Below are 25,514 nucleotides of genomic sequence, written 5' to 3'. Positions count from 1 at the left end.
AGGGAGTAATAATGAATTAATAATATTTTGATTGAGGATGAATTAGCGAGATAAAAAGTGATTCAGAAGTGAATCGGGGTATAATAAGATACTTTGGGTGCTAAGGAGACAAGTGGAAAATTTTGGAATAAAATATTATTTTATTGATAAAATAATATTAAAATATTAATATTTTATTTGATGTCGAAATTAGTCATGAAGGAGGAGAATATGGACAATCTAAGTGGGGGAGAAGAAGAATGAGGGAAGTTCGGAGAAAAATGACATTAGTGGGGCCCGCGTGTCTTTATTAAATAAAGCTAACGTGGGTAATTAAATATTTAAATATTATGGTGATATCGCATTGAGACATAGACTTGATATTTTATTGGTACAAGTTTTAAGGAAGAAAAATAGAAAGAAATTGGAATTAAAATAGGGTTGGGAGGACTTAATTGAAAGGATGAGAACCTTGGAGGGTAAAACGATAATTTTTTCATTAAGCTTGGTCAAAGCTTCCAAAGGAAGCTTTGATCCTTCATCCTTATCCCATGGCCGTCCATCATGTCCAAGGCATCATCTTCCATCTTCTTCTCCTCCCAACGCCATTTTCATCCTTCACCAAAAAAAAATCAAGATTTTTCATTTTCTTTCCCTTGTTTTCTTTTCCTTTCTTTTCTTTTCTTACTTCTTCCTTCCCCTAACTTCTTGGGCACCAAAACCACAGCTTCTAACCTCATTTTTTAGCACATCTAAACCCTAGGAGAGAGAAAGAAAAATCTCTCTTTCTTTTCTTCCTTTTCTATTTTTACTCCACTTTCATCAATACTTGAATTTCGGCTGCAGATCTTCATTTCAAAGCCAATAGGTATATATTTTCAACTCTTGAATTTTAGGATTTATGGGTTTGTAATTTTTAGACTTTATTTTCTAATTTTCTTTAAATTTTCTTTCCTTGAAATGGTTAGGTTTTGTTGATCTTCATGCCTTCAAGCACCAAGGTAAAGAAAACTTCAAGCTTGAACAATTAGTTTAAGGGGTTTGTGAATTAGACTAAAATTCTAAGTTAAGTGTTAGGTTAAAGTGTACATTGTATAATATATATTTATTAGAATTATCAGATTCAGATTATGACTCAATTGAGGTTGTTATGGTTTATTGGTAAATATAGGTTTTAATGGTATTTTGGGACTACCTGGATTAAGATCTTGTGGGTGCTAGTTTCGTTAGGCGACATTGTTAAGGTGAGTGAACTTGCATTTAAAAATGTTTTGGGATAAATGCACATGTGTTGGAATGAATCATTTGAAAACTTTATTTGTCTTTGCTTTAAAATATGCCTGGGAACAAGCCTTTAATGAAATGTCTTTAAGTTGTGAAATTGTGCAATGCGATTAACTCATGTGTTCCTATATTATGCGATACATATAATGTGATGAATTACATATTTGAAATATTATGTTGAATTGCCAATTGATTTGTGGCATGTGATGTATTGTTATGCAAAGATTCTTATTACATGTTGTTACATGAGCCATGCATTGAAATGTAATGTTGAATGATAATTGTAACCACGCATGTGCGATGTGAGAGTGCACATGCCGGTGATGACGGGTGATTCCAGCTATGTGCGGTGTGGGAGTGCACATGAGCTAATGACTAGTGGGTGATGATTCCAGCTACGTGCGGTGTGGGAGTGCACATGAGCTGATGACCAGTGGGTGATGATTCCAGCTATGTGCAGTGTGGGAGTGCACATGAGCTGATGACCGGAGGATGATGATTCTAGCTATCGTGCAGTGTGAGAGTGCACTTGAGCTGATGACCGACGGTTGTATACATGTTTACACATACTATAGAAATGTTAGAGAAAATATTATGTGATTGCATTGAATGTTGAAAGTTGAAAGTTGAACTTCCTAAATGTTTTAAAATGAGTTGAAAAATAGCACAGCATTGAGTTTTGTTCATAATATACAAAATTGCATTGTTTTTAAACGAGTGCATCATGTTTTCGAAAAACTCTTCGTATCGTTTGCTTGTTCCCTTCCTATGTTCACTCATTGGGTTTATACTCATCCTTTTCAACTTCATATTTTAGTTTTCAGGTTCGAAGATAGTTAGATTTTTGGTAGAAGTGCTTCCTCCTATTCATCTTACGGTAAGTTTACCAGAACACTCCATGATAGTATCCACACCAAAGTCACTCTGCTGATAGTCAAGGTCTTTTGTATGTGTATATGGTTATTTAAATGTAATTAATGAGATTTGTTGTAAACACTGTATGTTTAGTTTGCATGATAATGTTGCCACAGGTTGGCAAATGGTAATATTATTTTGTGAATGGTATTGTTCAGTTGCCATGATTTATTTTTGAACGGAAATTATTTTTGAAAACAATGAATTAAGAACCTTAGAGGTAAAAGAGGGACAGGTGGTCTAATAAACAAGTTTTCATAAAAAGGCTTGTTTGGGTTCAGTGGGCCACGCCTATTGGGTCTTTGCGCCAGTCATGACCTGGGAATTGGGCTGTGACATTTGATTTAGGTTTTAAACCCATTTAGGTATATCTTTGACTCATTTTTACTTTTTTATTTTTCTAGACTATTTCATTTATTTTGTTTTATTTTGATTCTTTCTTTGTTTCTATTTTCATTTTTATTTATTTGTTTATTTAGTTTTCTTTCATGCACATATTTAAACTTGGAAAATTATTTCAAAAATTATATAAATAATAAAATATAAAAATTTCTTAATCATTTCTTTATTTTTTATTTTTTATGTAAATAAATTAACTTACGAATTTATTTCAAAAAATGCTAATTAGGAATAATAAAATTTGTAAAAAAATTAATTAAATTAAAAAATCATAAATATTTAGAATAAACCTTTTAAAAAGGAAATTTTTAGGAAACTTAAAAGTGGTAATTTTCTTAAAATTTTCAAAGTGAAATTAATTCTAGGATCTTGCAAAAGTGTTGGGAGTAATCTCAAAATTATTTTTATACAAAGGTTTATTTCTAAATAATTATTAATTTAAAATATTAAATAAAATAAATAAAACATTTTGTAAATTAAAAATTGCATCTTGATATTTATTTGATTGAGTCATAGGCATTTTATTTTAATTATGTAAATGTAAAAAAAAGCCTTCAATGATGGAATTTCAAGGAAGTTATGAGTGCTAGTTTTGTTTTAATTGAGAGAATTTTTTTTAAAATTCTACCCAAATGTTGGAGAATTTAAAAAAAAAATTATATAAAGTGTTTACAAAAAAAGCACTTAAAAATTAATTTTAAGAAAAGAGAAAAAAAATAAAAAGACATAAAATATGCCAATACATAAAAATTCTACTGTGATGGAATCTAATTTTACTATCAAATATTGATAAAATTTTACAAAATGAATATGAATAAAAAATTTTAAAAAAAAATCATAATATTACTACAGCAAAATGTTCATCCATTATAAATCCGGCTACATAACAAGGGTATTCCCTAGTTGTAGATTGATTTTTAATTTATTCATTTACTTTTTCTAATTCAATTACTATTCAATTGATTACATAACTTTGTTTTAAAAACTTTATTATGGACAATTATCTCTTAAAAATGATCAAATAATCATTTTTTTGTTTTTGTTGTTTTTTATTACTTATAGATTGATTTATTTACTTAACAAACTACATAGTATCCTTGACTTTATATAACCTAAAGTTGCATCTTTGGAGAATTTTCCAAATAATTAATTTCATTGTTTTACTGTGAAATCCCACACTTTAGATATAGAATATTTAAGTAAAATTCTCACTTAGTGAGCAATTTAAACATATTTTTAATTTAAAGATCTTGAAAATTTCTTTTAGAAAAGCCTAGATTTCAAGTTTACAAACATGTGTTTACTAGAGACAGATGTGGGTCGGAGTAATGAGTTTTCAAATAACATTTTACATTCTAGATCTGAAGTTTCAATACCTAATGAACAAGTATTGACACTTCATACCCTGAAAGCTTTTAAAAAGATTTTGATGAATAAGTATAGATACTTGAAACCCAAAAACGCAACTATCAATACCTTTTCAAAAGTATCGCTACTTGTCGCTGTTTACACATAAAATAGTATTTTCTCCCCAAAATATTTTCTTTATAGGTATGTTTTTCACTCCTGTCAATCTCTACTGCCTATTTTCACTTTTCTTCTTAACTTTCAACCCTCCCTTACCAGGGTCGGCTATAGCATAAAGCCACCAAAGCCTTTGTTTTAGATACCAAATTTTCATGAGTCCCATAATTTCATAATAATATAACTAATTATATTAAAAATATACAAAAATTAAGATAATTAATAAAATATATACTTATCCTATCCTCTCATGTCTAATAAATATCTATTTTCTCTCACCTCCTAGATCCATATTAATTCTCAACTATTTATCTCATTTTTCATTAAAAATATGTAATAGTCAAAATAATTAATAAAAATTACATATTCTCTCACTTCTCTAATTATGTGCTTAATAAATCTCAATATTTTATCATTTATCAATTCCCATAATGCTATTAATTCTCAACTATTTATTCTATTTCTAATCAACTAATGATAATATGTATTTAATGATTTTCAACAGTTATTTTTCTTCCTATATATAAAACCAATTATTGTTTTTTTCTCAATTTATGATATCTACTAATGAATTCTTCTTTCCTCATTTGCTATTTTTTCCTTAATTTCAATAAAAAAAGGCATTATTTTCTTAATTTCAATATAAAAAACCTTATTTGAATATTTAGCTTTAGACTTTTGAAATTATTGAACCGCCCTTGTCTCTTATACTAGTTCACCAAAATCACCATTTTTGAAAATTAGAGCTCAGTTTTGGATTTTTAACTATCAAAGGTAACATTTTCCAACTTTAGGTTTCCAAACCTTTGATTTCTAGCATTGGTTTTAGCTTTTTCAATAGATTTTGTTTTCTCTCGAGAGGTTAGATTTTGTTTTTAGAAGTTTTACCCTCCTCTAGCTCAGCAAGTTAAGGAAATAACAAGGATTTAAATATTTATTTTGAAGAATAGTGAATTTAAACTAGAAAGTTAGATTAAAATGAACTCGATTAGTTTATAATTAAAATTAAAATTTTGTATTTTAAATTTATTTTAATTTGAAATTCATTTTAATTTAGTAAAATAAGGAGAGAGGCAGTTGGATAGAGAGAAAGAAATTGTCAAAAATGAATAATTGCCATTTATATAATATGACAATTTTTAAAAGGCTAAATACTCAAATAAGTTCTTGAATTATACTAAAAAAATTAATTAAGTCCTATCCTTTTATTGTGTTCAAATAAACCCTTAAACTTTTATTTTTAACCAAATAAACCACATTCACTAATTATTGACTAATTTTCATTAATCAAAGGTATAATTGGCAATTTTATGACATATCATGTGCCACGTGGCATGTTGATGTGTTATTTTATTTTATCTATATAAACTTATATTAATTTTCATACTAAAGAGAAATAATAATCGTTCTCAAAGTGAAATTGTTGCTTTTACTCCTTTAAATTTGTAACACCCCTCTTCATTATCTCCTGTCTCACTAAATAATTTTCCAAACTCTTTTTCCAAAACTCTTAATTATATTCTATCTCAATAAATAATCATTTGAAATTTAGAGCAAGAAGATCCATCCTTAGAAAAAGCCCTTCTCTTTCTAGTTAATCTATCCCCTTCTTATTACTTCATAGTTGGAAACTTGTTTATGAAATGATAAGAATAAGAATTCAAAACCTGATATTGATGATTAGCATATCCCATATATTGAAAAGATATTCTTCTTAAATCAAAGTTAAACTTCTCTACCTTGAACAAGCACTCCTTATAATCTCCTACACAAGGTTATAAAGATAAAATTTAACCTTCTTTTTTAAATTTGTTAGTTAAGTCAACAGTTAGAGAAAGAGATTTATTTAATTTAAAATAAAATTTAAAAATTTATTTAAATATAATAAAAAGATAAGAATTTAATTGGTTATTTTTATATAATTTAGAGACTAATTTGAGTATTTAGCTTTCTTATAATTAATGAAGGTATTTATTGTCCTTCCCTTTGATAGCACTCCTGCTGGAATGGGTATTCCTTACAACCGCAAAGTGTTTAAAAAGATTGGGAATAAGGGAATGGCTATTCCATTCCCCCAACCCAACATGCTGTTGTAAAGCCCTGGTTTGAGCTTCTGATTTCATTTTGCCGACCTCCTCCCCTGGCTCCCTCTCTCTGTCTCGTGAATCCAATCTCTTTGTCGGCTTCTGAGTTCGCATTTTTAGTCAGTAACTGCCGAAGAAGAAACATGGCAGAAGAAGTGGATACATGGGGAAAAGCCAGAAAAGCAGCGGATGATTTGTACGAGCTTAGGGACACTTTTTTCCCACAAAATCCAGATGATAAAACCTCTAAATTGCAACAAGAATCCGATCTCGCTCTCAAGCTCCTCGATTCTATTCCTCCTGGTATTTTCCAATAATTCTGAATCATACCCGTTTCATTTTTTTCCGCGGTTCAAGTAAAAATACAATCGAAAACTCTGGTCTTTTCTTCTTTTTGTTGGAAGCAGATTGGTTAGCTCTCTACCTTTATGTATGCGATAGGAAATTGTGGATTTAAAGCTTATGTGTTTCAGAATAGCCAGAAAATTGAAACACCATTCTTTCCTCCTGGTTGAAGTTTGCTCAACGAAATCTTTGCAGCACTAGTAGATTAACATTACTAAAGTATATGCATATATGTATGCATTTTTAGAGAGGGGCTTGTTTATGTTTTGATCATATTGGTAATCATCTGCTGACATGGCATGACACCATGCAATTGAACAAGCAACAATGGAACAGAAATTTTTTTAGCAATTGTCACTACCCAATTCTTAATTTTATCTTATACTTATAGCAATCTTCATCACTCGTGAAACATTAAACTAAACATTTTTGCTGCAGAGCAAAGAAAATTACCTGTGGAGCGTGCAACATATGAGTATTTAAGAGGGAAGATATTAGATGTAGTGCCTGACTATCGGAAGGAAGCAGAGGATCACCTCTCAAAAGCAGTAAGCAAGAACAGAATGTTGTTTGGCTTGCCTGGCTTGCTTTAATTCTTGGACTTGGAATAAGGCTTATGTTTTTAATCTGATAATTTCGGCTCCAGGTTAAGTTGAATCCATCTCTTGCAGATGCTTGGCTTTGTTTGGGTAACTGCATTTGGAAGAAGGGAGATTTACCTTCAGCAAAGAACTGTTTTAATCTTGCACTAAGCAAGGTTCTCACCCACATTAGATTTTTCACTTTTAAGTGCATAGTTATTTTAGTTATCATGCTCTCTTTATATGTTCATTTCAATTAATTATATATACTGATTTTGTCTCATACAGGGCGCGAATAAGAATATACTTTGCCAACTATCAATGCTGGAAAGAAAAATGGCTCAAGGTAACGACCCCCCCCCCCCCCTCAAATTCTGGTTATTCGGTTGTGCATGGTTTTCAGATGCTTATGGAGTTAAGAAGCCAGCCAATATGTTCTTCAACTTAAAATTTTCAGCCTTTTGGGGATTAGCGATAGACAATTAATCATATGTTAAAGTGCAGTTGGAATGCTTAGTAATGTACTGAGCTTGACAAGCAAGACAAGCGAGGAAAACACATTGGCAAACTTGCTGTTCCAAAAATGAACTTATGGTCACAAGAAATTAGGGAAAAGTATTAAATTTCTAAACGAGGGAAAAATGAACCTGTTTGATCTGATGAACAAATTACTAATGCAAGATATTAGTATCAGTTAATAGGATTTCTCTGTGTTTTGTTTGCCTTTCTTGGTTGCTTTTAATTCTTTATCCCTGTCTAAAAGACATTGCATTCTGAGAGCGGTGAAATCTACTGCTAGCACATTCAACAATTTCCTTAAATCTTGCATAACTACGTATTCAATAAAATTTTGGATTTCAGTGAAGGCATTTGTTATACTCATTTAACTGATGGGCCGTCACATTTTTGTTTTGTCAGTGGCAGTTTAAAATTAGGCAACTATTGAAGAGCCAATCACCAATACTTTTAGGTCCTGATATTTCTCCATTTTTAATGCTTGCTTCTGTACTTCCTGTGTGCAATCTTTGGCACATTTTGTCTTAACTTGTCTAAATTAATCATTTCATTTGTTTTTTGAGTTGCAAGGAAAGGAAAAGATTGGAATAAGTGTAAAGTGCGGTGAAACTTTGACCTGAGCTTATATTTACTTTACAGTGCATTTGGATGATGGATTTCAAGGAGAGATTTCATTTTTAGAGAGAATTTCAAAATTCTAGAGTAAAATTATCATGTTTGGCAAAAGAAAAGTTGGAATTTTTTAAATTTTGGAACATAGAGGAATTTTGAAGGTCAAAATTCCTTATTTTATAATTCCTTTGATTTTTAGTAAGATGTTAACATTTAATATTTTTCATTTTTTAATGAATTTTACTCTCTTTAACTCTTACTACATAAATTCATTTTTAAATATATCTCTTGACTTTATCATATTATTAGTAATATCTATACATTTTTACAAATCTAGTGACAACCATATTGCATATATTTCTTCATTTTTTTTTCTGTCTCTTATTGCTTTATTTCATCAAATTCCAATATTCCAAATTTCATTCTAAAAATTGCTTATCCAAACAATGTAATAATAAGTACTATTATTTTAAATTGATGCATTCTAAAATTCTTCATTTCAAAATTCCTCATCCAAACACACTTTTAGTGCTTTAAAAAAGCTAATGCTTACTCTAAAGTGGAAGTTCAATACTATTGTGCTAGCTCATCGTTGGCTATCAGGATAATGAAATTATCTGTTTTATGTAGTTGAACATAACAAGAAACTACCCTGTGTTCCTCCTCACGGAAAAAATAAAAGAAAGAGAAAAGAAGAACCAGATTTAGAAAATTGTATTACCAGCTGCCAAAGCAATATATTTTCTCTTTTTCAAGAGCATATTTGTAGCTTGAACATGAATAAATGTGTGTTGTTATTTCTTACAAAAGTTTTCTTCCTTTATTAGGTGCTGAGAATCAATCACAAATGGTTGAGGAGAGCATTCAACATGCCAAGGAAGCTATATCTTTGGATGTCAAGGATGGAAATTCTTGGTGTAAGATTCCTATGAACGCTATCGTGCTTTAAACTGCTTGTAGCATATCCAACTTTTATCATCCTTAAGTACGATTTGAAAACAGAATGTGCAGCGGATTTGCTCTTCTCTTGACTTTAAATTTCATTTAGTTTATTTAGGGATAATGGTTAAATTTTTCATTCTACTATATTAGGCTCTAAATTTACCCCTCTACTTTTTTGGTAGAATGTTACCACTCTACTATGTTTTTTTGGTACAATTATTGTAATATAGAACAAGGGAAACAGATAGAATATAGAAATTTGGAGGGAAAATCATAGATAGACATAAGCAATTACGGAGAAATAAGGGCAATAGGTTGAGAATAGAAGACGTAAGGGAGAAAACCAGAGAGAATTAATCGGGGAGAAAATCAAAATACTCAATATCTTAAAATCTCAAATATTCATCATGAATAACTAATCAAAATCTAAAATAATGTAAATATTTATAAACTAAACCCTAAACTTGAAAAAGACCAAATATAACCCCAAAAACCTAATACTTGGGAAATTAAGTAAGATACTACTCTTTCCAGTTCAAATTGAATGTCCATCATACTATTATAGGCTGTATCAAAATAATGTCCACTTTCCCAAAGTAGAAAACACTTCCATGTTAATACTAACTTTAGGTGGGTTCTTCTAGTTTGTACAACTTTTAAGGGCAATAGTTATAAAGCAAAGAACACAGTATCTTATTTTGAAACTTTTTTCCATTAAGAAAGTGGACATTCAATTGGAACGGAGGGAGCAGTTAATATAAAATAACCTAAATATATGTAAAACTTACCATAAAATATAAAACTAAATCCTAGATAACTTAATCCCTCAACTTATTTTCATCCTTCATCCCATATATTGGACAAAACTTGACCCTGACTTTTGAAAAACCGAAGTAGAAGAAATTTCCAGCAAGATCCATGAACAGCAGTGTCAAATGGTGGCACAAACATCTTCAACAAAGCAACTTTTACCTCATTGTTTAGCATACTTGGAATGATGAAGTCTATGGAAGAACTATCATCAACAACAATGGGCTTAATCACCGTAATTGGAAAAATGAAGTTAACAGAAGAATTTCCACTTGGTAGAACCTCACAAATTCCTTATTTGCTTGAACTACATCAAATCAATCTGTAAACATTCAAGCCCAACCTCTATGCTCTCAACCCTGTCAGTTTCAAAATTATGTTGTACTTATAGTTCTTCAAGTGGCTGATGATGTTGCACTTGTTGCTCCTCGAGCTTTACAATTACAGTCTCCTTTTCCTCAATGATGTCAACAAGTGAGTCTAGAATGGTATTCCCCTGTTTTCCCTTAATGATGTCAACAACTGGTTCTAAAATTGGTTTTTTGCTTTCCAGAACCTCTTGAATCTGCTTTACAATAACCTTACACTTTTAATTAATAATCTCATCCTCAAATTGATACTTACTGTCCGGAAAATCACAAGACTAATATGCAGACCATAAAACCATGTTTTCTTGCAACCTTTGCTCATATAAAGATTTTCATTCCTTTGACAATTTTTCCCTATGGCATATATATTTTTTGAGAAAACAATTCTTATAAAATTCTAAAGAACAAAGACTTTGAACACCATATCTATCTCTCAAATAAAGTAAGTCATCCAATTCAGAGTGATCATTGCATCCCCAAAGCCAAAGAATTCATAAATTGAACTTCAAAAATTTAACCTTTGGAGGCCAAATCTCATAAAATGGGCCTCAAAAATGGATTTAGGACCTCCAAATTATCATGGAAGGAGGATTTGCCAAAAAAATTGCTGATGTGTCACTCACGCATTGATGCTGATGTGGCAATTGACATTTCAAATGATGTTTGCAAATTAGGATTGCTGTTGGAGCGTGGGCCTGTGAAGTAGGGTAGCTGTGACCTTGAACAGGCACATGCGGGCAAGTGTGATGGCTGCCGATGACCTGATTTTACAAGTGGAACAATCACAACTAGATCTATGGTTGTCGTTTCACTTTTTGATGGCTGGATAATCATAAATATAACTTTGAGTTAGGTTCCTTTTTTTTACCTTCGTTTTTGGTGAATGATTGGACTAATAAGGGTGGCTCTTTGCTTGGTTTTTAATCGGTGAAGCTTGTGGCAGGGACTAATTGGTAATCAAACTAGACGATGGTGAAAATTTTTTTTCTTCATTCAATTTTTTTATATAGACGGAACTGAATTTTGTTTTTTTTTTTTTTCACTCTGAACAAATTAGGTTAGATTTTTTGTTTTTGATATAGAAAAGAATAGATTGATAGTGAAAACTCTTGTGAGGTTTGATACTAAATTGATGTATAGTAAGTATGCGGATAGACTAGGTAATTTTGTATACGACACGGCAAAATGACACAAATTTAAGCGTGTTTGGGTTTAGACTAATGGTGTTTCGTGTATTAATCATGTTGACATGGTTAAGACACTATTTAATTAATCGTGTCGACACGATCAAGACATGAATAAATCATGTCTTAACCATGCCAAACTCGCTTAATGCACCTAAGACACGTCTAAGACAATTAGTTAATCGTGTTATCGTGTAACCATAAACCCATGACCCGTTCGTTTATTAATTATGTTCTCGTGTTGTGTAGACATGTTTAATACACTGTTTAAATCAATTTATTGATCCATATAAATACTAATATTTTTATAATGATTAAGATTTATTGATATTGAATTCTATTATGTGTGATAAAAATTATGATATTTATAATTTTTAGTTGTAAATTTGATAATAGAATTATATTTTACTTGTACATATTTTAAGCTAATCATTTTAATCAAGTTAATCGTATCAATCGTGTGTTAATCGTATAAATCGTGTTAATCGTGAAAATGAGATATTCGTATAAATTTTAATTGTGTTAATTGTGTTGTGTCGTGTAAAATTTAACTTGACACATTTAATAAACATGTTAACCTTGTTGTGTTGTGTTACATGTTTATTTAACGTATTCGTGTATGTGTTTAAGATTCTAACAAATTTAATTAATTGTGTAGTGTTTGTGTTTATCTGAATAACTGTTATTATCTTATGTTTACATAACACGGTTAAGACCTAGAAACATGAATTGTCAGGTCTGCGAAACATACGGAAAATAGAAATTTAAAGGGACAATCAAAGATTGACAAAAGCAGAAAGGTAGAAATGGAGGAAATAAGTGGGGAGGTAGAAAGATTTCGACGAGAAAAAACAAAGGAATCAATAGTGGCAGAACATCACAATAATCTAGTATTTAAAAATCTCAATCTATCATCCAAAACGTAAAATGACAAATATTTATAAGCTAAATCCCATAGCTTCAAAAGACCAAATATAACTCTATTGCCATAATACTTGGAAATTAGTAAAACATTAAATGATGTAAAATAACTTGAAAATAGACTAAATATAAAATTGAGTTCTTGATAACTTAATCCCTCAATTAGTATACTTTCATCCTTCATCACCTGACATCAAACCTGGATGGGAAAAGAATATCTTGCAAAGATTATATTTATTTTGCCATTATTTGTAGACATGGGAGAAAACATATTTTTTTTTTTGATAAATTCCAACTATGATAATAAATATAAACATTGAAAAAGTTCAATTAGCATTGTTTGGTTTTAACTAGATCTGGCAATTCGTGTTTCCGTGTCCATAAAATATTAATAGATATACGAGTAAACACAAACACAAAATGATTAATTAATTGTGTTAAGATCTTAAACACATATACGGATACGTTTAATAAATATGTAACACGACATGATATAACTAACATGTTTATTAAATGTGTTAAGGTAAATTTTATACAAAATGACAGAATTAACACAATTAAAATTTATATGATTTATAACCAGTTTACACAATTAACACGATTGATATGCTTAACAAATGATTGATATGATTAACAAGATTAAAGCGATTGCATTAAAATATGTACAATTAAAATATAATTTGATTATTCAAATTTACAACAAAAAATTATAAATATCATAATATATATCAAATATAATAAAATTCAATATCAAGAAATCTTAATCATTATAAAAATATTAGTATTTATATGGATCAATGAATGTGTTTTAACTGTGAGCTAAACATGTCTACACCATACGTGAACACAATTAAATAAATGGGTAATAAATTTGTTACGGATTATACAGATATATGATAACACGATTAACTAATTGTGTTTTAAACGGTTTAAGCGGGTTTGATATGGTTAATACACAATTTATTCATGTCTTAATCATGTCAGCATGATTAGCTTAAACCTAAATACGCTTAAATCTCATGTCGTGTTCTCGTGTTACCGTGTCATATACAAAATTGCCAGGTCTAGTTTGAAGTTTGCAATTTGAGAGGATGGCTTTGTTTTCCTATTTTATTTTCTTTTCACAAAAATATAAAAAAAGGAAGCAATAATTAATTTTTTTTTATTTTTGTGACATATCACCTTTTCATATGTTTAACTTAATCAAATTTTGCTACTTCTAAAATTTTTTACTTTAAATAACATAATCCTTTTAAAAGTCAACATTCTTATGGGTCAAGTGGTGACTTAAAAACAATGAACAGTGGTAATATTGCACTGAAAAACAGTGATTGATAAATTTGAGCTCCCAATTTGAAGTTGTTAATTTGACCATTAGCCTTTTCAATTATAGTTTCCTAATCTCACTTATGAGTAGTAACTTGACTCTTATTGTAAACGCAAGGAGAAATACCGACAATTTCTTAATGAAAAAAAGATCATAGTACTGAAGAAAACCTGAAGATTATTTGATTACCTACAAAAATTTCTTTATACCAACATGTTCAACTATTTGTTTTTCTACAAACGCTTTGGAGAAAATTATTTGTAGTACTAGAATACCCTTCAACATATGCAAATCCTACATAAATAATCATCTACTTGTAAGTAGTATGTGTCCCTTTAAGGTTTTCTATCTTGTCTCAGCTGATTATTGACTACAGAAATAGACAATTGAAACATTTGGTTTAGACGTACATTTTTTTGCTTGACAAATTAAAATTTTGAATCTCTTTAATGTCTAATCTAATTTTTGATAACATTTGATCACTTGATAAAATGCAACCTACTAACATAAACAAATAAACTTCAGTGATGTTAGCTTGATTTTCTTTCAGGCTGTATTTGTGGAATTAGAAAGTGAGGAAGATGGAAAATTAGAGTATGAAGCTCTTTTTTTTTTTCTAATATGTGGGACAGAGAAGTGGAGGTTGAAATGGTTGGGGGGTTTTATATTCTAGTAACACAGACTTTGATCCATCAAAATTGGATTGATAAAGTGAAGGAGAAATGCTGTGATTTACAGCTTTGCCTTATATTTTACTCAACCAAGGAAATATCAAATCTTTTCCACCATTTCAACTTTCATTCATCATGTTTCACTCTATGAAGCTTGAAATTGATTCTAAGAGTCTCCTAAAATTCTAGAACTGGTCTGCATTACAAGTATGGTTGGTCATGCATTTGATGCTTTTTTAGCAGATGATGAGAGGGTGGCTTATATAATTGGGATGTGAAAAAGGCTGTGCAAGTTTTTAGGATCATGTTTGAGAGGCTATGTGTAACTTTATGCAAATTGTGAAGAAAACAATGATGGTAATGTTTGGTTTTAGAGATAGAAAAAATTTGGATGTGGTAAACCTATGTAGGATTTTAGTTGAAGTTAGAATTTCTAAGTTATCCATTTGCAATTACTTCAGGTAAACAACCAAATTTTGAATATTTGAAATTCTGTTGAAACAATACTGGGTGAAATATTTGAAATTTTGATGGAAAGTGAAAAAGACAAACATGGAATTAGTAGACTCCAAATCTTTTGTCCTTTTCTCTGTTTCTCTCTCCTCTCTCTTGTCCATTTGAAATTTAAATTTCATTCTCAAAAAAACTTGTTTAAACTTTACTATGAGCTTGTTTGGCTTGTCTTTTTTTTAGTTTAAAAGCTGTTATGAAGCTCTCATGAAAAATTATAACTTCGAAAATTAAGCTAAATCCATTTTGTAAATTTACTTTTTATGTGCTCTTTTTTATATATGCTGTTTGGCAAAACAACTTATATAAGCTTTAATTGTGGTTAAAATTACCTAAAGGGTATTTAATAAATAACTTATACAAAAAGCATTTTTATATAACATAAAGTTTATAATTAATAATAAATCTTAAAATACACATAATTTATAAATAACTCATAAATCAACGATTTCTATTTTCCATCAATGTAATCGTTATTTGGTTGCAAACTCTACCCATATAACTATTATCCAATGTTCTTCTATAAGTATATGAACCCATTGCTTCATCATTACTTCTTTTTTCTTAACTCTTAGGAATATAATTAGGATTACGATCACATCTGTCAAACTCCTCATCTATAAAACCACATTGTCTAATGTAGTTATGAAGTGTCGTCATTGCAACAATAACTTTTTCCTGTTTTATCAATGGAAATGGCTTCATATCACGTAAAATATGCCACCTATTCTTTCAAATTCCAATTGTTCATTCAATTACATTTCTTAATGAAGAATGTGGATGATTGAATGTTTCTTCTACATCTTTTGCTGACTGCAACTTCTAAAATCAGGAATGTGATATCTTTCACCTTTATAAGGTGCTAGATACCCTTTGATGTTAGGATAACCAGCATCCAGTACATAATATTTACCTAAGAAAAAATTTAAAAGGTTTCAATATTAGTTTATTAAAAAAATTCAAGAGAAAAATAAATAGAATGACAAACTTTTTATCATAAAAATTATAAGTTACACCTTTTGGTGGGTGAGGGAACACGCTTTTCATTTTTTCAAGCATAGTTGAAAAGATATAGGTGTCATGTGCAGTGCCAAGCCAACCAACAACCATAAGAGTGAATAACATGTCAAAATTACACACTAACATGACGTGTGTTGGATATTCCTTTCGACCAATAAAACAAATTTGATCATTTGCTGAAGGGATAGCAGGAACACGTGATCCATCTATAGCACCAATGCACCCTTGAAAATGAGACCAATATCTACGATCATTTTTAATTTTGAATGGAACTTCTGCAAATTGAAAATTTGGAGCCTTGACAATTTCATTGGCTAGTAAACATAAATTATCGAATACTTCACCGAACTCCCTACTTACTGTCTCTCTCGATTTTTCAAATTTATTTTGAACATTACAATATGTTTCACTGTGTGTACAAATCCCAAGAAATATAGTGACCATCTCTAATGTTGTCATGTCTTTAGATGGATGTAACCATCCCTTATTCATCAATGTATCTGTAAGTTGCAATATAGCGTGCGATTTCATCCTAAACATTCTATAAATTTCACCCGGAGTTTGTAAAGTTTCACGTACCCAATTCCATCCATCAGAATAATTGAATCTATTTTCTTGTTTTATTAAGTATTTCATATGATATACAATTGCAATAGCAACTCCTCCATACATGTTTTGATAAACCCTTGTACATTTTCTTCTTTTTACAATTTGTATTGATGCTTTGACTTCATTGGAAGACATCTGTTTGACAATATCAAAATACATAAGTTGAAATCTAAATATATTAACTAAAAAAACAAACATGATTTCAAAAAAATCAAATAGTACAAATAACAATTCAAATAAATATAACAAGTAACACAAATACAAAAAGAAAGTAGTTTAAAGTTCAACATCAACCTAAAATAAACAATCAAATCCTAAACTACTCAACTACTCCCACCACAGTTTTTTGATAGATTATGCTCATATTGAATCCAATTTAGCTTATCACTTAAGTCAGGAAAAGAAACAAAACTCAAATCTATTTTCTTCCTTTTTAATCGATTGTAGTGTAAAATTAAATTCATCTGCACTCAATCTCCCTTCATTTTGTAGAGATTTCATTACTCGAATGCACTCTGGAATACTATATTGTCCTGTGGCTTGCGATGACATTGAAATATCAGCACTTTCAACTGCGTTATGACTTTTTGTTGTCTCACACAATCGTTTCAATGTTCTTTGCAAACTTGCTGCAGTCTTAGTTTTTGCCTCACCCTTTGTCACTTTTTTTCTCATTTCTTCTAGCACCATTCTTTTCCTCTTGATTTGGGTGTTTATCATAACGCTGTCATCTTCATAACAAGTGATTTCTTCAGCATCAAATTCAGCATCGTCATGTAATGGAGTTGGATTTGTAGATTTGACAGTATCTTCAATTGGTACACCCATCGCTGGTGTCTATGCATTTTGACTGGTGGCTACTGTATCCCCAAATATAAATTTCAATTCATTAATATGCTCCAACCCGTGATACCAAAAGCTGGCATATTTTGAATTGGCCTATGCAAACATCAAAGAAACTTTTAAACGACTTGCATATGTAAAACAATTAACAATAGCTGAAACATATAAAATTTAAAGTACTTACTTTTATTTTGGCTTCCCACCATGTAGCATCAGTTTCAATGGTTCCTGTCTCATGGTTCCAACCCAAACTTGTTTCTTTTCTCTTCAATTGTTTCCATAAAATCCATTCATTCCTTTGACTATCTTGTCTATTTTTCAATTGATTTTGGGTGTAGTTTTTATTAGTATGAGTATTAAATTCCTCAATTATAACTTCACATCTTTTAGTTCTGAATGAAATTTTTGATTTTCCACACTTATGAATCTCATCCGTACAAACTTGAAGTAAAATTTTGGTAGTGACCAAATCCCACCTTAAATTATGTTTTGATTTTTTCTAAATTTTCATAATTAGGTGGAGGTATTTCTTGGCTATCCATAAACTATAACAAAACGTATAAAGCAATAAATCTTGTATCATCACTATTCAAGAACTGATCATTAAGACCACATATGCATTACACCAAATACAATTAAACCAAGATGCATAACAAGGCAGAAGATGCTTGAAATTCACACAAGTATATATCACTTACAAATCATCCAACATGACTCAAGATTTCTATCAAGGAGATAAGTGTAAGAGCTAAAGGATGAGGCGTTCAAACTATTGGTTTTGGGTGATTTTAAAATGAAATTGGGGTGCACCTTCAATCAATACCATTCATGCCAGTAAGATGGGTGTATTCAATGATAAAATCTAATGCATTTATCTCTTTACTAGTAGACAAGAGCCAGCTCTATATGCCTTTATGAATTAGAAAAAGAAAACAATTAAGATTGGAATATATCCAATGACTAATGCTAAATAAGTTTTCCACCCCCGCCATAAACAATAGGCCATTGTGGCAATTCTTTTCTAGATGAAACAGTACTTAGGAAAAAAAAGAAAAAGAAATTTTAAATATGCTCAAATATTGAATATTGCATTTATTCAAGACGAAGATTATAAAAAAGAAGAAAATGCTTAACAAATTCTAGGAAAGCAACCCATACCAACCAAAAAAGGAAAAGAAAAGGAAGAAAGAAAGCCAAGAAGCTATGATAGAAATAGCTATCAGGCTGTTAAAGGAACCGACCCCAGATCCATTTTCGAGCCAAAAATGAAGAATAAAGCAATCTTATATCATAATAGATTAAAACATAATTGCCCATAAAACACATTTACCTTAAACACCAAACACAAAGCAATCTTAACCAAAGTAAACAACATTCAAACTCCAAAAAAATCTAACAAAAACAAAAACAAAACCAACCCAACACAAAACCAAAAAGAAAATACCAGTAGCAGTAATTCCAATACAATGCTAAACCAAAAAAAAAATCAACTTCCTTAACCCTTTATCACCATACCAAGAACTTAAACTATAAATATCACGTACAACAAACAAAGCACAATACATACAGAAAAAAAACAAAAATCAAACAATAACAAAAAGGAAACCAAGAAAAACACAAAAATAAGAAAGCAAAGAATAAATTTAGTTTTACCTTAATGGGAAGACTTAATGATAAACCCAACAACATGTGAAAAGCCCAAGTGACAGAGTTAACTTGGGCAAATGGGTCTTCATTGTTATGCTCAGATTGAAAGAAAAAACTTTAAAAATAAAACAAAACGTGAACATTTATGTACAGACAGTAAAAAACCTATTATTATACATAAATATATATGAATATATCTCTATATAAACATAACTTATATGTAAAAGAGAGAAGAGAGAGTTACCTTACGTGGGATAAGAGAGCTGGCTTTTCACGGCAAAGAGAGGCGTGATTTGCAAAGAGAGAGAGAGAGAGAGATGGGGAATTTTCTAAGAGGGTAATTTTGAAACAAAAAAAAAAAACTCCTAAAATGCTGGTGTGTTTTTTAAAAACTCCTCTTTGGAGCTTTTCCTAAAACTTTTTTTTTTTTTAAAAAAATGCTGCTTTGTTTCTTTTAAGAGCTTGTCAAAATCATCTTTGGCTTGGCTTCTGCTTTAAGAGATAGATAGCCTAAAAAAAAGCCAGGTCCAATGGGCACTATGTCAATTTCATTGACTGAATCAGTTTTTGGTCTTACAAATCACTTTTTGGTGTTGTCATCCAACAACAGCACTTATTTTTGAGGTTCAATAGATTATAGGTAACATAAATAATTTTTAAATTTCTTAAACTGCAGCTCTTTGTATATACATGGTTTTTCCATATTTCTCATGTGTGCATGTTGTTATAGAATGTCATTCTTGCCTGTACATTTAATTATTCGAGAAGTATTGCCTTTACTTTTTGTTGTAAGACACCTTGACATTTCAAAACAAATTGCTTAGGGGTTTTTGAACATGAAGAAATTAAGATAAAAACTTATTTAAGCAATTTTTATCGTGGTTTTTGTCATTTCAAAATTAGAATCAATTTAAAACTAACACCTTTTAACTCTTGCCTATCTAAATTGTAAACTATGATTCCTTTAATATGTATTACTTTCCTTTGACAGATAACATGGGAAATGCTTGCCTGACAAGTTTTTTTGTAACTGGGGCATGGGATCATAGCAAGCTTCTGCAGTCCTTAAAAGCGTACCAAAATGCTGTAAGTTGGTGGATGAGAGCTTTGCTGCATAATACATTTTATGATCGTTAGTAGTTTATTCTAATCATTAAATGTACATTAGTTGATTGTTCAATTATAGAGGGTTATTGTATGATTGCGGGTTTTAGTGACAATAATGATTTTTTATACAGTATTATTTTATAGGTTGGACAAATTTTAACATGTAATCTATTCATGTTATTATTATGGAATGTGGTTTAATTAGTAATGCCATGTGCCAGGAGAAAGATGAAAGGATGAAGTCAAATCCAGACCTATATTTTAATTGTGCAACAGTGAGTTGACTACTTTATCACTTTTTTCTTGGAGAGTATTTTGAATGATAAACTTGCTGAGAATTAGCTTTTAAATGACGATTACTGATCTCTCTGAATGCCTGGCCATTGATAGTCATGTCATTTCTGGATTTTGGCTGAAGAAAGCCTGGTCTCTTTACATTATATATGTAATATGATATTGGTATATTGCGCCCTTTTCTGTTTCAAAGATTGATAGGTTAGAAAAGTACTCCCTGTCAGATTAGATACATGTCTCACTATCTTAATATATTCACTATCTTTAATGCAGTAAACAAGGTTGACAGAGGATTTTCTTTTCCACTTAAGAGAAATAAATGCTGCATGTCATTTCTCCTATTTATTTTTTTATGAAGTTTCTGCTTTCAGGTAAACAAATATCTAGAGAATTATGATAGGGCTCTTAGTGGCTTTGAAGCTGCTGCCTTAAAGGATCCAAGTCTCAATGCTTCTGAGGAGGTTGAAAAGATGCTTAATCTTCTCGACAAGCTAGAGAATTTGCTGAGGGTAATGTATTTCCTTTTCTAAGAAGACAATAGAATGGTTAGGGGCAAATGCCTGAAGACCTCAACTACTAGTTATGGCGATGTTACTAACTTGCCTTCATATTGGTAAATCATTTTCCATACTCGTCCTGTAGGGAAAAATTACCCCTTATGCACCCCAGGTTACCCAGATTTTTTTTTTTTAATAAGAGAAATTTTATAAGAGCTCATTTACCACTTTAAAGCCATATTTTAAAATAGTTTGTTATAAAAACTATGTGGATTCCTCTCAACAATTGAAACTATTATTAGTAATCACATTTAAATTCAACAAAAGAGAGGATAAAATATAAATAACTATGCGTGAATTCCTGTCAAAATAAATAATTATGTGTGGAATATTCTGTCTTTTAATATTCAAATAATCTTCGGCATAAACGTCAAACATTAAAATTGTTAAATACAGACTTGCATACAATTCCTTGTAAACACATACATAAATATTTAACATCTAAAAGAAAAATAAAAATTTATGTTTACTTTTGAAATAAATCTAGGGTATAAGGGGCAAAGCTATATTCTTTTCTTTTCTTTTTTAAAAAACCTGCCTCTTTTCAATCCTCAATTTCTAATAAATTAACCTGTGTCATTTGAGGCCGGGCAGCTAGGTCTATTTCAGCATTTTTAATTGCAGGAGAGAGTGATGCAGAACAGGTGAGGGAAGAGGCTGACAAATGGAGAACTGAGAGAAAGGGATAAAGAGCAAACAAATAAATGATTAGTGAGAAAGAAGCATTGGTAGAAAAAATGGAGAGAACCAAACAGTAAAATCTCAGCAGTCAATAATTTAAATCTCAATTATCATAATCCAACAACTTATAGAACTTGAAAATAAAATAAGTACTTATAGGTTGCAGTATCACCCTAAAGTTAGAGGGAAATATAGAATGCCAGATATAAACCCTAAATGTCTTAATAGTTCAACAACTGAACATAAAAACTATGTCAAAGTGATTAAATAAAATTTTAAATATTTTAGTCCTTCAAAGTCAGCTTCTTTTGTCCACTCCTCAGAAATACTCCCCTGGTATATGAATAATTGCAATGATGCTTCGCTTAGCTTTTCTGTTAAGTTTAGCATGTAAACACATTTATGGCCTTTTCCATTTCAAACCTCATCAGAAAAGCCAAATGAAGGTGGTATCTAAAATAAAAACACAATTTGCTGTCAAATTTTATTTATGTACTTATCTGGTGCTTGGAAGAGAGAGGAGGAAAGGGAGACAGGATTTCTAAGATTTTGACTCATAGTGCAGGGTTCTTTGGATATTTTTCCTTAATTAATCTTGTGAACCTGGTACCTTGATTTTTTTTACTTTTCCATTTCACTTTCTCATCGATAAAGCAACATACATTCCTGAATTGCTTTTGATAGAAAGAAATTAGACACGAACTTATGTTGTGAAACAGATGGTGTAATTTGTATTTTCAATGAGTCATAACATGATGAAAGAGAACTTGTGTTTTGTTACCGGCAGGATTAACATTGTTTGGTGGTGAATCTCATTTGTTGTGTAATATCATTTTCCACTGCAATGGAGTTGATGTGATAAATGGGTTTCTACAGGGACATGGTAGGGCAAAACGACTTGCTTCTTTTTCATCAACAATCAGTCGTGTTAATTGTAAGCAACCTGATTCTTCTACTTTGCTTTGTCATTGGTTCACATTAATTTCAAGTGAGCCTAACTTACTAATTATCATTAATATTTTTGGAATATAATGAGTACTTTTTATTGTCATGTTCTTGTGTTAGTGAACCCTTCGTACAAAAGGGCCACTCTAGATGTACTGTCAGAAGGTCTAAATAAAGCAGTTGCAGTACTGGGAAAAGTGGTGTTGTTTGTTAAGCATGAGAATATCACCCCCCTGTAAGAAATCTACTGGACAGTTGTATTTGTTCTATTTATTGAATTTCCATACATAGTGCTTTTAAAGTATCTTATGCTTGCATATATTACTTGTATGGCTTGTCTCTGAGCCCGGTAGAAATGTTTTGGATCCTAGCTCACGGTAGATCATCTGTGTTTTTAGAAGCCCTAAAAAGATCGACTTTGGTAAATAGCATGCATGGTCTGCAATATTTGTGCAAGCTTAATTTGCTATTGGGCTTCCAAATTAAATAAGTTGCAGTTGGGATCTATTTAAAATAAGGATAATGATGCCTTTAGAGATCATAGATATTACGGGGAAGGTTCTGAAGTCTTTACACATAAAGAGAATAGTTGCTGTGGCTTAAAATTCCAATTGCAAACATGCAGGAACAAGGTGGAGTCTACCCTTGTTTTAGCCAAGTAATATGTCATAATTATGTGAAGGGAAATTACTTTCTACTAAATCATGGTGGGCTAAAGTTTCAATTCAGTGCCCAGCCCCATTTGTTCTATCCTTTTGGATTTGTTGGTTGAAAGAAATAGGAAGCATTTGATAGTATGGAGTACATTCTTCTATGAAATTTTATGATTCTAAGTATCTTTTCACTTCGTCATCTTCTAATTTCTTTATACCATTCTTTGATCTCATTGATTTATTAGATTTTAGGAATCTGCCTTTTGTTCTTCTTTCCTCATTTGTTGCTGTCTTGTTTACCATGTACTAGAGTGATACTTTGCCTTTTATAATCATATGATAAGTTAATATTTCTTGTCTATTAAAACAATAAAGATAATATAGAGTTCCTTGTGGTCACAATATAAGTTTTTCCTTTTCATTTTCGTATGCGTGAGTGAGAGAAAGGGAAGAGGGGGAAGGAGTTGGCAGCAGCAGCATGTTTTTGCTCGTAAAATCTGTTGTTTATTGGCACTGAATCCTGCATCTGTATCTTAGCGTTAGCTGCTTGTAATTTCATCATCAACCGAAATCAGTAGTTTGTTTGTCCCCTCCAATCCTGCCTGATGAGTTCTTAGGCAAAATATGAGCTAAATTTGTTTTGGTTTTGGCAGATACTTTTTGGTATGCGATTCAAATCAAAGCTGCTTTGTTCTGTCAGTATATGGTATATGTAATGATGCGGTAAGTGTTGACTCTCTTGCTTTATGCCCTCCCTGTCTTCTTTTTTTCCTTTTTCTTAATTTTAACTTGATTCTGCTTATCAGTCATTCAGAGATGCTTGTTAGAATTAATGAAACCTCTGTTCACAGATTAAAGAAGGAGATCAACTAACATTGTTGGAACCTTATTTCCATCATGTTGATTTTTCTTGGAGAGGAAAGGTATTTTCTCCTAGATTTTATTCTCTGAAAACTATAAACATGCTGCAGCCGCAGCCTGTTCATGATATGTGTATCATCTAGCTATCCAAACAATTCAAGGATTCTTGGTGTATAGTCGATCTCTCATCAGAATTATCTGATTTCTTATTGAGTTTTTTGTTTTTTTGTTTTTGAATTACTCCAGCATCACCAGTTCAAATCAATTCGCGTGGATTTCGTAGAGCAAGTGCTTGTGAATGGAAAAGTTCTTCCTCCTCATCAAGCCATCCGCACATCTATTTACGCTCAACATAAACCGTGAGCGTTGTTTGAAGTAGAATAGCTATTTCTGTTTTAAAGTTTTCCCCTCATTTTTCTCATCGGTTCTATTTTGTACTGTGTAAATATTTTGTTATTAAGGTCAATATGCTTGCAAGTTCAAATTCAGATTGGTATTCAAGCTCATTCTCAATTTTGAAGGGCAACTGATACACTATTTTTTTTTTTTTGAAAGGCTGATGTTTGTTTTGGTAGAAAATGTTGGTTTATGTTTCTTGATGCTCATTTATCCCATATTGATCTAAGATGCAGGACATAAGATTATTAATTTAGCTCATCAGCTTTATGGCATCAGTTGCAACTTATAACCTTATTTTAGTTGGTATATCAATTGGATAAATTTCTTGCTCAATCTTTCAAGGCTATAACTATCCTTCCAATAGGCAAAAGTAATGTAATCTTACAGAACATAAAGAAGCACAAACCTGAGCGCCCGGCTGACAAGTCTCCAAACTTTCTAACCTGAAAGCCTCAAGGACTTAGACTTTCGCCGGAAACAAGAGATGGATTCAAAGGGCAGTTATGTATCCAATTTTGGCAATTTTAGGAAGTAAGGACATGATAGGTTATGTGGGTTACGTGGCATATTAAAGGAAGTTTGCAACCAAGAACAAATACTATTTTCAAGGGGCATGATGGGTTATTTCAAAATTATTTTCACTAATCAAAAATTGTAATAAATTATAATAGCTATTCTTATCTTATTCCATTCTATCACCCAAACTAAATAATATCATTTTTATTCTATTTTTACTTTATTTTATTTTTACATAATATTTATTTTATTTTATTTTTTTCTATGAACCAATTAAATTGGATAAGAAAATCAATAATGAGCTGTAAAGAAGTGAATAGAGTCAAAGATAAGGAAAACACTATAAATTTGGTTAGAATGTATCCTAAAAATCAAATTATGCGATCAGTTTATATATTTTATTAAAATGT

At 30.8% G+C, this 25,514-nt stretch overlaps 1 protein-coding gene across 3 annotated transcripts; it reads left to right on the top strand.

Annotated features, from left to right (window-relative positions):
• Nucleotides 1-6,094: 6,094 nt before the first annotated feature.
• On the top strand, nucleotides 6,095-24,846 carry LOC18609037 (uncharacterized). Of its 3 annotated transcripts, XM_018116374.2 has the most exons (13): nucleotides 6,095-6,488; nucleotides 6,969-7,078; nucleotides 7,177-7,287; nucleotides 7,400-7,457; nucleotides 9,067-9,156; nucleotides 20,083-20,177; nucleotides 20,420-20,473; nucleotides 20,864-21,001; nucleotides 22,607-22,664; nucleotides 22,796-22,910; nucleotides 23,982-24,051; nucleotides 24,180-24,251; nucleotides 24,436-24,846. In XM_018116374.2, the coding sequence occupies exons 1-13, from the start codon at nucleotides 6,329-6,331 to the stop codon at nucleotides 24,550-24,552; spliced, it is 1,248 nt and encodes a 415-aa protein (XP_017971863.2). In that variant the 5' UTR covers nucleotides 6,095-6,328; the 3' UTR covers nucleotides 24,553-24,846. The 3 variants fall into 3 exon arrangements, with proteins under 3 accessions (XP_017971863.2, XP_017971864.2, XP_017971866.2); XM_018116375.2 differs by lacking the exon at nucleotides 20,420-20,473; XM_018116377.2 differs by lacking the exon at nucleotides 20,864-21,001.
• Nucleotides 24,847-25,514: the final 668 nt, after the last annotated feature.

Source organism: Theobroma cacao, chromosome 2 (genome assembly GCF_053813885.1).
Source record: "Theobroma cacao isolate CCN51 chromosome 2, ASM5381388v1, whole genome shotgun sequence".
Classification (NCBI taxonomy): domain Eukaryota; kingdom Viridiplantae; phylum Streptophyta; class Magnoliopsida; order Malvales; family Malvaceae; genus Theobroma; species Theobroma cacao.
This window is presented reverse-complemented; position numbering and strand designations above follow the sequence as displayed.